The sequence below is a fragment of the Elephantulus edwardii genome, unplaced genomic scaffold (assembly GCF_000299155.1).
Source record: "Elephantulus edwardii isolate Elephantulus edwardi_28Jun2011 unplaced genomic scaffold, EleEdw1.0 scaffold00207, whole genome shotgun sequence".
Lineage (NCBI taxonomy): Eukaryota > Metazoa > Chordata > Mammalia > Macroscelidea > Macroscelididae > Elephantulus > Elephantulus edwardii.
Window position 1 is genome coordinate 4,498,361 of NW_006399957.1, and position 12,615 is coordinate 4,510,975.

Here is a 12,615-nt window from a genome sequence, read left to right on the forward strand (position 1 = left end):
TGCCTGACACTGTGCCATCCTCTCAAGCATTGCCATGCTAAGCCCACAGCTGCAGCCACTTCTCTAGGCCAGCCTGGTGAAGGTCTTCCTCCTTTCCACTGACCCTCCAGCAAGCATTATGTTTTTCTCCAGGGACTTATCCATTCTGATATTATGTCCAAGGTACATGGGACAAAAGTCTCATGACCACTTCTGTGTTCCAGTTATACTTTTTCCAAGGCAAGTTTGTTCATTCTTCTGGCAGTCCATGCTGTTGTTAGGTGCCATTGAGTCAACTATGACTCAAGAGAATATCCCATATTCTTCAACAACTTAATTCAAAGGCATAACTTCCTCTCAGGTTTTCCTTATTGTCTAGCTTTCAAATTTAAGGAGATTAAAAATACCACAGCTGGGGTCAGGTGTACTTTAGTCCTCATAGTGACGCTTTTGCTTTTTGGTACTTCCAAGAGGTCTTTTGCAACAGCTTTGCCCAATGTGATAACTTTCTTGACTACTGCTACCATGAGTATTGATTCAAGGAAGATTAACTACTTGATAAACATTTTACCTGTTTATCATAAACTTGCCCATTGGCCTAAATGAGAAAACTTTTGAGAAGAATTCTGTGAAGTGGAAAGGACCTCAGGCATGTATATATGGTGGCAGCACATGACAGGGAGCTCTGGTGGCGGAGTTCATAGTGACATTGCACTGCTAGTTAACGGTGGTTGGAATTCAGCAGCAGCTCTGTGGGAGAAAGACGGGCAGTCTTCTCCTGTGTGATTTAAAGGCTCAGAAGCCCAGTGGAGACTCGGCCACGAGGTGGTTCCGGCTCATGGCAGTGAGTCTGAATGTTTTCAGGGAGCTCTGGTGTCTTAGTCCATAGGCAGTTCCACTGCTAACCCAAATGCCAACCCTGACTGTTCAAATCCACCTGTCGATACTCAAGAGAAAGATGGACAGCCTCCTCCCATGCAATGTAAAGCCTCTGAAAACTCACTGGGAGTCAGCTCAGTTTGTTTCAACTTCATTGTTTCTTGGGGTAGATTTTGTGCAATAAAAAGGTGAACAAAAGGAACCGATGAGGAAAAGGAGTTTTCAATTTATCTAAACTGTCCCTGTCATGTATACAGCCCCTGACATTTAAAAGCACATGAATTTTTCTATATATGAACTAATTTGTATTAAAATTAAAATAAGTTACACCATGAACATTCTTAAGTATCAATAAATGGAAGTTGTGTCATCCCTCAATATCTATTCATATAGAAGGGAGTTTTTTCCAGTTATCAATCTAGAACATACTGTTATGTACAATTTGAAAACAGCAAAACTAGTAAATTGGGTTGTTGTTGTTATGTGCCGTCAAGTCGTTTGTGACTCATAGCGACCCTATGTACAACAGCCCTAAACCCTGCTCTATCCTGTGCCAATCTCATTGCCTCTGACACACCCATCCCGATTACCCTAGTCACTGAATCAATCCACCTCATAGAGGGTCTTCCCCTCCTGTGCTGTCCCTCCACCCTACCAAGCATGATGTCCCTCTGAGTAGTCAAGCAAAAACTGATGAATGACAAGTTCACACTTTTTACCTACCTACTACAATAAGCAACACACACATTGATGTAAATAGAATTATCATCATACAGAAATAGAAAACACAGTAGGCCCTGTAGTATTAGGGCAGGAGCAGACAAGGGAGCTGTCCTGCAGCTCTGTGCTTGGCTTCCGCCACTCCCCACGGCACAGCGACCAGGTTTTAAGGTGAAACGTCCTCTGATGTAGACAAACAAAAATATTTCTTATGGCTTTGAAATGGTAATGGTCCTAAATCCAACATATGTAAAACTAGTAGTATTGTGAAGAGTGGTGGGTGCTTCAAACTGTATATTATGTCCCTGGAAATTAACAAGTATAACTGCATATTCCCTAATTATATTTGGAATTATCTTCACCTTCAGAATTATACTTTTAAAAATGAGCAAAAATCTTTGATTTCTCCAATGACTCTGAACACACCAATTTGGTCTGGGACTCCTCTGACTCTGAAATATTAAAGAAGCCATCAATCATTCTGTTTAAGATAAATTTTACACACACACTTTCCTGAAGATATTGTTGTTCTGTGCCGTTGAGTTGCTTGCGACTCATAGTGACCCTATGTACAACAGCCCTAAATTCTGCTCTATCCTGTGCCAATTGCACCGTCTCTGACACACCCATCCTGATTACCTCAGTCACTGAATCAATCCACCTCATAGAGGGCCTTCCCCTTCTGCGCTGTCCCTCCACCCTCCCAAGCATGAAGATACACAATATAAAATACAAAAATATAAACCTACATTACATAAGACAACAAATAGCTTCTAGCATAAGCAGGTTTTGCCATGTAGGGTAAAATTTATTTCAATATTTCACGTGAAGTTTTAAGTTTTCAATACTAAGGGAGTGGGGCAGGGACTCTGAGCATTATTTGTATAAATGGCATAAACTACATCATCATTTGAGCAGTAGATTTATCTTTTATTTAGATTTTCTAGTCTAATAATAATGTTTCATTCTCTAAGGAACAATTACGGTCATTGGCAGGATAGCCTTGCGGACAGGGAGGCCAAGGGGCCTGGTCTGCAGAGCTGACATGTGCTGTACATGGCCAGTGACTTAACATGAGTGTCCCAGAGCTCTTTGCTGTGGCTGCACACATGGCCTGCTAGTCCTGCAGACTGCTGGTTATCTCTGCTACCAGTCTGAGAAGAACACACTCAAAATGAGCTGTAAACCCATGTATTTCCCTATGAAAATGGCAAAGTAACTGGAAAATACAGAGAATTCTGGAAAGCAGAAATGCTTATGGCAGTATATAGCAAATTAATGAAGTAACCTAATTTTAGGACTGATAGTTGTATTTACAGTGTTAAAGTACGGTTTGTGCTCATTTTAAAAGCTTTTCATTTCCAGCCGGTTAGTCAAATGGTAAGGACAACAAATCACATTTTAAACAATCAGTGTGAAACTCATACTTGGTTTACTCTTCTTTTTCCTTTAATGAAAGACAGCTCCTGTGGAATCTTCCATGAAGATTTTTGGCTTCTCTTACATACATTACCACAACAATTACATCATACTTTGTAAAATAAACATCTAACATTTCTGGAACCAAGAATACGATTTTTAAGGCATGAAGCTTTGCCTGTTTCTCTCATTTTCTGATACTTGGTTTGTAGTCTTAGAATCTGCTCTCTTTCACCGCCTCCCCAAGTCTTCTTGGAGCCACACTCAGGTTTGTTAGAGACTGGGGTGCCAGGGGTGCCCCAATTGCTCAGCACCCTGCCTGCGAAGGCAGATGCCCAGTAAATTGTGCTGAGCCCACACATTTCAACTGCTGCACTTAGGGGCATGACAAACAGCTCTGGTTCTGCTGGGAAATAGGTTTTATATTTGTTCAGACTTTCTGTTTGCATGCTAAACCTGAGTGAAATATTTTGAGTCAATAGAGATACAGTAGACCCTAAACTGTATTTTTTGTTTTATACATACAAACACATAAAGACAGAGCTCTGGTATCGTAGTCTTTAGGGACTTGTGTTGCCAACCCCAAAGGGGCACCTCTTGGGCAGTTCAGATCCACCCGAAGTTCCTCAGAAGAGATGGGTTACCTCCTTCCATGCTGTTTACAGTCTCAGAAAACTCACTGGAGGGTCAGCTAAGTCAGTTCTAACCCAACAGCAATGAGTCTGAGTGCTGATGTGGATGTATGACTGCACATGCGTGTGCGCGCGCACACACACACACACACACACACACACACACACACAACAATCTTCTGTTGGGTTTCTGGCTATAGATGTTTGCAGGAGGAGACTGCTCATTCCTCCCATGGTGTGGCTGGGGTACTAACGGACCTTCCAGCAGCCCAACATGCTACACTCTGGGCCACCCGATCTCCTACTGATATAATAGGGGCAACATTCTGATGGTTGTTGAAGTTGGGTGGCAAGGATCTCTTGTAAGGTTCTGTCATCCTGTCTCCAGCTCACAGTGAACCTAAGTACATCAGAACAAAACACTGCCTCATCTTAGAATTAACTGTTTTGTGAGGTTTCAAAATGTCAATTTGAAAAAGTAACAACTGCAAATAAATTTCAATAACAAAAATAAAAGTGAGAGCAAAATAAGCATATTTTCATTTACCAGAATGGTTATCTAAGGTAACTGGACATTTTGCAAAGATAAGAAACAAGCCTTTTCCCCCAACATGGTCCTAAAATCAAGGTTTGTGTGCACTAAAGATTAACAGGTATTTGGTTTCCCTGGAAAATAGAATTAGAGGTAATTTTTTTTTTGGTGAGAAAAATCTGTACTTAGAATTAGCCATCTGGGCTCAGTTCAGATGATCCCAATTTTGTTGGCAACATCATCATAGTCAGGAGCAAGTCAAACATAAGCCTTCTTCTCTCCATCAGGCCTAATCAAAGTGTTGACCTTGGCGACATCAATGAGCTTCTTTACAGCTTTTTTGATTTGGTGCTTGTTGGCCTTGACATCCACAATGAACACCAAGTGTGTTGTTGTCTTCTATTTTCTTCATAGCTGACTCAGTGGTCAGGGGAAATTTGATGACTGCATAGTGGTCAAGCTTGTTTCTCCTGGGCGCGCTCTTCTGGGGGTATTTCGGGTGCCTTTGGAGTCTCAGTGTCTTAGGCCGCCGGAAGGTGGGTAACATGCGGATTTTCTTTTTTTTTTTTGGCTGTGGATGCCCTTCAGGACACCTTCTTGGCCTTTAATGCCTTTGCGTTGGCTTCAGTTTTGGGAGCGGTAGGTGCTTTCTTCTTCGCTTTTGGCGCCATCTTTGGAGAAAGGGATTAGAGATGATATTTAAGATTTTGCTTTAAACTGCTTTGTATCACATCAACTTTTATAGGTATGTATTCGTTTTTTATTTGGGAGAAAACATTTTCAAAAACAGTACTTTGTCACTTTTCTCATTATGATATTCTTTTAAATTATGAAATGATTTCTACATTTTTGAGAAAACTTAATTCGGTTCTAATTTTAAGGAACCATATGAATTCTGGAATAAATTTCATTTTATTTTTAAAGCAAGTGAAATATTTTATGATAATCTAGTGTGTACTTCTCCTGTGTTCACTAAAAGTCGCTTAAAGCACATTTAAAAATTATATCAGCAGAAATTCAAGTGGTTCTCAGTGATTCATAGCAGTCTGAAAACTAGTCGTTATAGGAACAAACACTTGGAGGAGAAATGAAGAAAAGTTTTTCTAGTTTGAACATAAAGAATTTGGGCTGAATATATTCCAATTGTCTTGTGCAAGTAAGCATTTGTAGATATTTTCAGAATAGGCAGAGTGGAGGAAGGGCAAAACCCAGGCCCCGACTTTTATGGATTTCAAGTGCCCTAGAAACAACATCGTCAGCTGAATCTCAGGTTAAAATTCAGCCAGCACCGGGGACCTGGAGTTGAAGTAGGTTAATGATGGGCTGCTCACTGAAAGGTCTGAACTCACCAGCGGCTCCCCTGCCGACAGAGCGCAGTCTCCTCCCTTGAATGCACAGCCTCAAGAGCTGGATGAGGATCTGGTCATGAGCTGGAACTGACTTGATGGCAGCAGCTCTGGCAGCACTTTCAAGGATGCTGGTGGTGCAATGCACTGCATGTTGGGCTGCTAACTAAAAGGTCTGTGGTGTAAATTCACCAGCTGCTCCACAGGAGAAAGGGCAGGTTGTCTGCTTCGGCAAAGGTTCATTCATTTACTCTTATCGCCATCACACTGGTCTGACTCAATAGTGACCCTCTCCCTGGCTCTGAGGCTGAAATTCCAATGGAGGAAACAGCACACCTTTCCCCCACAGAGCCGCTGGTGGATTTGAACCACTGGAGACATGCAGCCTGTGGTTAGCAGGGCAACTCACCATGGGAGACACAGCTGAGCCTTGTACCTCCTTCCATAAAAACAGCCTTGGAAACCTCATGGGACAGCTCTGCTCTGGCCTCAAGGATCATGTGAGTCAGAATCCACTTGATGGCTATGGGGGGTGAGGGCGGAAACCAGAGGCATTTCAGTCTGAGGCTTAACTTTGGAGACACTGGGTCATCTGTAACTAGTCTCAGAACTGCCTGGGAAGTGGCGCCCCAACTCCCCAACCCAGGGCCTTACTACACAAAACAGCTGCATGGATAGGCCCTATGCAAGAGTTTAGCATTCTCATTTCCGTTTCCAGGGGGCTCTGGTCTGTAGACAGATACATTGCAATCCAAAGGCTGCACATTAATGGCAGTTCAAAACCACCAGCTGCTCCACAGAAGATGGGACTCTTTTCTGTGATTTACAGCCCCCAAAACCTACAAAGAGGATCAGCCAAGAGTTGGCTCTAACTCCACAGCAATGAGTTTGAGTTGTGTTTTTTTTTTTAAATTTTAATAAACTTTTTATTTTATACTGATTTACTTACAAAGTTTGTATACACTATTTTTCACACCGAGTATTTCCCATTTCCCACCAGTGGGTAAAGGATTTGGGGATTTAAGTTTCCATTTCCAGCTTCTTACTGAAGGAAGCCTGGTGGCATGGTGAATTAAGTACTAGACAGTTTTGTCCAACAGTTACTACAGAACATAAAGCAGGCATTTCCATTTCCACGAAGACTGTGAGCCTGGGAGCTGGCGGGGCTGTGTGCTTCTGGGCTTCCATGAGTCAGAAGAGACTTTATAGTTGTGGCGTTGTGTACCGAGTCACAACTGACCCACAGCTGACCATCCAGCAGGCTGTCAGAGCAGAGGAGACTGCCCTGTCTGCCCGTGGAGCAGCTGGCGAACCTTCAGGACTGCAGCACAGATTCTTACTAGTACGCCAAAATAGTGGGTTTATTTTTCAGTTTGGTTTTTATTTTTTACTGATTTTAAAACTTAAAAAAAAATCCATAAGTTACTCCAATTTACCAAGAAGTGCCCTTATACTTGTCAATCTCTATCTGTATAATGAAAAGAACAATAATCCCAAAGACACCGAAGCAAGCCATCAGAAGTGCCCGGTGGGTGCTTTCTTCGTCCACATCCATGTTCTAAACGTCAGGGATGACAGACCATTTCTCAGGCTTCGGGTTTTCCCGGATATGCACCTATCATGAGATTAAAGCATAATATTCTGTTAAAAATTAACTATAAATGCTTACAGTTTTATTGCATATATATTGTTTAATGATTATGTTTCTAGATGATCATAGGGGAACCACTGAAATCTTTATTTGCAGGTTAAAGTTCTAACATATAATGGGTACTTCCCAAATCTCCTCAGATTATCTTTGTACCTGGTCCCTAGAAGAACCGGACCGCCCGTAAGAAAGGCCAGGACTGAGATGATGCTTGCTGGAAGCTCGAGAAGATTCTGCATGTTGTTTCCGCTGAGATCTGTGGACGCTGCCTGCAGCTTCTCTTGTCTGATTTACTGGTAGTTGCTGGAGTAGTTGTTGATCTTCAGTTTCTGTGTCTGATTCAAAGATGTGTGGCTGTCTTTCCCTTTTCACTGACCCATGGTCTTTCCCTAAAATCTGTGTTATGTATTTATTTGTTAAGTTGTCTTTCCTGTTCATTTGAAAGTCAACAATTCCTTTCCTTCCATATGAACTGTGACCTGGCACCTGAAGTACTGTATTATCCGCTGCCTGTTTACTTTTCTTCATACTCCCCGTTAGTGATCTGTCATCAGAACGGGCATGTTTTGTTCTGTTGGCACAGGACTCAGTACTTTTTGCTTGCAGAGGTCTGGGATTCTTCTGATGTGAATTTTCAGCATGCGACGGAATGCCACTATTAGATCTTTTCTTTGCAACAGAACCTGAACTCAGTTTGTCATCCTGGACCTCAACAGTTTTTGATGAAAACAGCTTAGATTCTGCAACAACATGCTGTTTTCTTTTCAGACTGCCAGGCTTTGAGATGTTTTTGTTCATCTGGGATACTCGATTTTTGAAAATTGGTATGAATTTTGAGGCAGTTTCACTGTGGGAGCTAAGCCGTGTGTCTGGACCTTGAGTACTTCTTCCCGTGGGCTTTGCTCCATCGCGGCAACCATGTGGTGCCTTGCTGGACTGGGATGTCTCTCTGCTCAGGGCTGGGAGGGTGTGTGGCTTCAGCTGGCTGGTCGGGAGCGCCACCCTGTGGTCCTCTGATGCCAGACATGGTGGGAGACGTGGGGCTGTGGCAGGCCTTACTGGAGGGGCTTTGGTCAGAGAAGTCCTGAGTAACTTTTTAGTAGTGAGATTGGATGGTCTGAGTTTGTTTTCCTGAAAGGATGCAGAGTAGCAAAAACGTGTAAATATAATAAGTCTTTGTATTCTTTTCAAACATAATCTTACTTCTTTTCCACTAAAGTGAATCTCAACTGATACATGTGTACACTAAAAAGAACCGAATCTGAAAAAATTAAAATATTCAACATTACTACATAAGCCCTTATATTAACATTATGCTAATGTCCTCTAGTGAGTTCAAAGTTGTTTTTTTTAACTAAAGTAATATTTGTTGTTATTAGGTGTTGTTGAGTCGCGACCCTATGAACAAAAGATCGGAACCCTGATCTATCCTGTGTCAGCCTCACACTTCCTGTTACATAAGAGTCCAAAGTAATGTTTACTAAATAGTTAATTAAAAAGTGAAGTATTTTCTTCTTTCATACTTTAACTCTGAGTAAAAATAATAACATAAAACTATGAAAGTAAATATAGGGATGATAGATAGATAGATACACATATTAGAAGGATAAATTAATATTAACAAAGCAGCACCATGAAGGAGAGAACAAGAACACAATGAGCTTTCTTAAACACATGCAGTCTTTTGTCTCTCACCCACATTAGACACCACCCTTTAGAGAAGTACTTTAAGGCAAAGGTATGGTCAACGCTGTACGATCAAGGAGACTTCACAGGAGCCTGGGCTGCTTTCTCGTCTGAAGCATCTTCTCCACTGCCCTAAGGTTCAGGCTTCTTTCCTCTATATTCTTACCACCACCCTCCCTTTTCTAAATCCCCCAACAATCAACTATCATGCAATGACTGTGTTTCTCTCAACTCTACTGGAATCTACTAGCGATCAGTCAGCTCCGTGGGGGTCTGGAGCCTAGCAGGGTGGTGGTCCCATGAGAGGGGCCTGATCGAGCCTCTGCTGTCCTGCACAGAGATACGATCCTAGGAGAGGAGCAGCTCTTAAGTGTGACCACAATGAGATGTCCTGTGAGAATGAGTCTCCCTGAAGTGACCAGAATGAATTCTGTCCTTTCAGTGACGAAAGGGTTCAAAACTAAGTGGAAATTAATTCTGGAAAAGTATCGAAGAGCTAATTTTAGATTTATACAGTGTGGTAACTTTTAAATAGCATTTCCACTACTGGGAACATCAGAAGAAAAAGTCACTCTATTAAGACTCCTACAACAATAAATTGCTTGTATTATGAGCTGAAACTTGTCTAAAATGTCTCTGAAATGGGTTGACATGCAGACCTGTCCCTTTCTCTGCCTGTCAAGAGCATGTGGATGGGCATTCTGCTCTACAGGCTGTGTGCTGCAGCCCACAGATATATTATTTACCTATTCTTCCAATTCCAAACACAGTGAGTAGCCCAGAGGGGGAATCTTGTGGGTTTATTTTTAAAATTTATTGAAAGACCACAAAAGGGGTCTATGTAAACAGCAGGTGAGATCATAAATAATTCACAGACTTGAATATACTTAGAGAGTAGAACCACTAAAGGTTTAGCCTGACAATTAACATATGTTTTCTAACTTCATTGTCATTTTTGTGCTAGGTGTCATTGATGAATGTAGCTGGGTTAATTTTTAATTGCTAGATTTTACATACACTTTATATAGTGCTCTATATTAACAATGTCTGTCTGGAGACTAAGGTGTGCCTGATCCAGGCCATGGTCTTCACAATTATGTGCTGTGCATCAGAAAGCTGGACAATGATGAGGGATGACAGAAGGAGAATTGATGCCTTTCAGCTGTGGTGCTGGAGAAAAGGACTGAATATACCATGGACTGCTAGGGGAACAAACAGGTTTGTCCTGGAGAGGATGAAACCAGGCTGCTCCTTGGAAGCAAGGATTCTGAAGCTCAGTCTGACTTACTTTGGGCATGTTCCAAGGAGGGGCCAGTCCTTGGAGAGGGACATCATGCTTGGGAGGGTGGAGGGACAGCACAAGAGAGGAAGACCCTGGATGAGATGGATTGATTCAGTGACTGGGATAATGGGGGTATGTGTGTCAGTGACAGTAAGTTTGGTTCAGGATAGAGCAGGGTTCAGAGCTGTTGTACACAGTCACTACGAGTCACAGGTGACTTGAAGGCATATAACAACAACCATATTAACATAAAATTATACAGAATACAAAAAGCTTTTATTTGCATATAGAGTTAACTGGATATTTAATGGAGGGCTAGTAATGACTGAAAGTTGAGAAATGGACAAAATGATTGAGGGGCGTGCTTTGTTAATTAAAATGTGCTTCTGTGCTTCACACCACTTCAGAGATGTTCTAGCTTAAAAGCTGAACCAGAACTCGGTTCCACTTCAGTCTATCTTGCCACAGGCTGATGGGAACATGGGTTTAGAACAATATGGTAAGTTTAAGTGGCAGGACACCAAGGAATCAAACAGTCAAGTCCAGATAATGAGGCATTTCCAGAGCAAATGCTTTAGCGTTTACCCCCAGCAAATAATTGGCATAAATAAAGAGAGGAGGCTGGAATGCTACAGAAGAAAAAGAACCCAAACAAACCAAACCTTCTTTAAAAAAAAAACAACAAACAAACCTCCTTCTAGTGAGTTTTTAGGCCATAACATATTACTTGTTTGTTCTCCATCATAGATAATATTTCAATTAACCTCATCTTAAAACGGAAGTGCTATTTAAGTAATTCAGCTTCTAGAAATGTAATTATTCAAAGGCTTTTTCAACAAATCAGATGCAAAAGAAGTGGCAGAAGTTCAAGGTAAACTTGGTATTTGTGAAGTCAGTATTTACAAATTATGCTGAGATCATTGATTCATTTATCCAGTGAGATACAATGAATTACTCATATTAAGTATAAGGCATGAGAGGAGAGGGCATAACAAGGTATGTATAATCTGTGCTTCCCCAGGACAAAACCAAACCCACTGTCTTTGAGTTGAGTCGGACTTAGCGTCACCCTCCACAGGTTTCTGAGGCTGTAACCCCGAGCTAATACCCATCTTTTTTTCCACGGCATGACTCGCTCGTGGATTCTAATTACTTATCTTTTTGTTAGCATTCCAACTTGTAACCCACTACACCCCCATGGCTCCCTGCAAGGGAGTACACTAAATTAGAAGAGATTGGTAAGTATTGCTTCCACATTGCTGGCAGTGTGTAGTGAGCTGTGCTGTGAACCCAAAGACATGTGCATCTCTGGCGGTTCAAGTCCACCAGCTGCTTTTTAGAAGACACACAGTCTCTTCCAACAGATTAACAGCCATGGAACCTGAGTGGAGGGTGAAACACATGAAACAGACTCGAACACAGTGAGTCTGTTTCCACACTAAACATAAAATAAACATAAAACTGGATATTTAATGGAGGGCTAGTAATGACTGAAAGTTGAGAAATGGCCAAAATGATTGAGGAGCATGCTTTGTTAATTAAAATGTGCTTAAACATAAAACTAAACATAAAATAATAAATGGTAGTTTCAAATTATGAACCTACAATAACAGCGAGCAGTATTACAAAAATACTGTAATTTTAAAGAAGAATTCTGGCATTCCTAGTTATTACTTCACTAAAGGAGGGAAGAGGTCTGGGTGAGATGAATGGACACATAGGATAGGAAATCTCTTACCTGGATAGATGGTTTAGTTAGTTCTTGTGTGTAGTAACATGGTTTATTTGTCATTTTTATAGAAAACCCACATATATGGGGGAGTTTAGACTTCAAATCTGAAAGGAAACTTTTCAACACACCCTCCAAATCCACTCTTGGAAAAAATTGTATGGGCCGGCTTCTGATGCAACTGAGAGGGTAGCTAAACAGTGTTAAAGAACAATGGACTTTTTTTTTTCTTTTCACATGAGAGAAATTTTCAAAATAAAAAAAAAGTCTTAAAATAACAAATGTGAAAAGGCACAAAAAGTGAATCCTAATTATCTTTTCTTTTGCTTATTCCAAACTATTTAGAGACAGCATCATCCTTTCGTGGTATCTATTCAATCTATACGCTAAGAAAATAAGGAGGTGGATAATATGAAGAAGAATGTGACAGCAAGGTTGGATCGGTGAGGGAGCAAGGGGCGCCAGATTATCTGCATGGCAAGAATCTAAAACAAGAGCTGCATAGTGGACTGGGGGTGCGATGGAGAGGTGGGTATTGTATAACAATCTTCTCAAAGAGAAAAGCAAACTGGAGGGGAGGAGTGGGTAGGGAGGAGAGTGTGCAACAACGAATGGATGGAAATCCAAGTTCTCTATAATCTTTCATTAAAATCTTAAAAAACTGAGCATTTGCAACCTTTTCATGTCTATCTTTTAAAAAAGAAAGCATCGAGAGGTATTTCCTTAAAGAAACGGTAAACACTGAATGCCAGTCAGACTAATA

The 12,615-nt window shown here is 41.3% G+C and overlaps 1 protein-coding gene across 1 annotated transcript in view; it reads right to left on the reverse strand.

Annotated features, from left to right (window-relative positions):
• LOC102853397 (chromosome unknown open reading frame, human C18orf63) overlaps window positions 1-12,615 on the reverse strand; it is a 39,739-nt gene that overhangs the window by 8,192 nt on the left and 18,932 nt on the right. The window contains exons 10-11 of the mRNA XM_006897253.1: window positions 11,862-12,045; window positions 7,450-8,286 (exon numbers count right to left, since the gene is read on the reverse strand). Coding sequence (XP_006897315.1) covers window positions 7,450-8,286; window positions 11,862-12,045 — 1,021 coding nt within the window. The remainder of the gene's footprint in view (window positions 1-7,449; window positions 8,287-11,861; window positions 12,046-12,615) is intronic.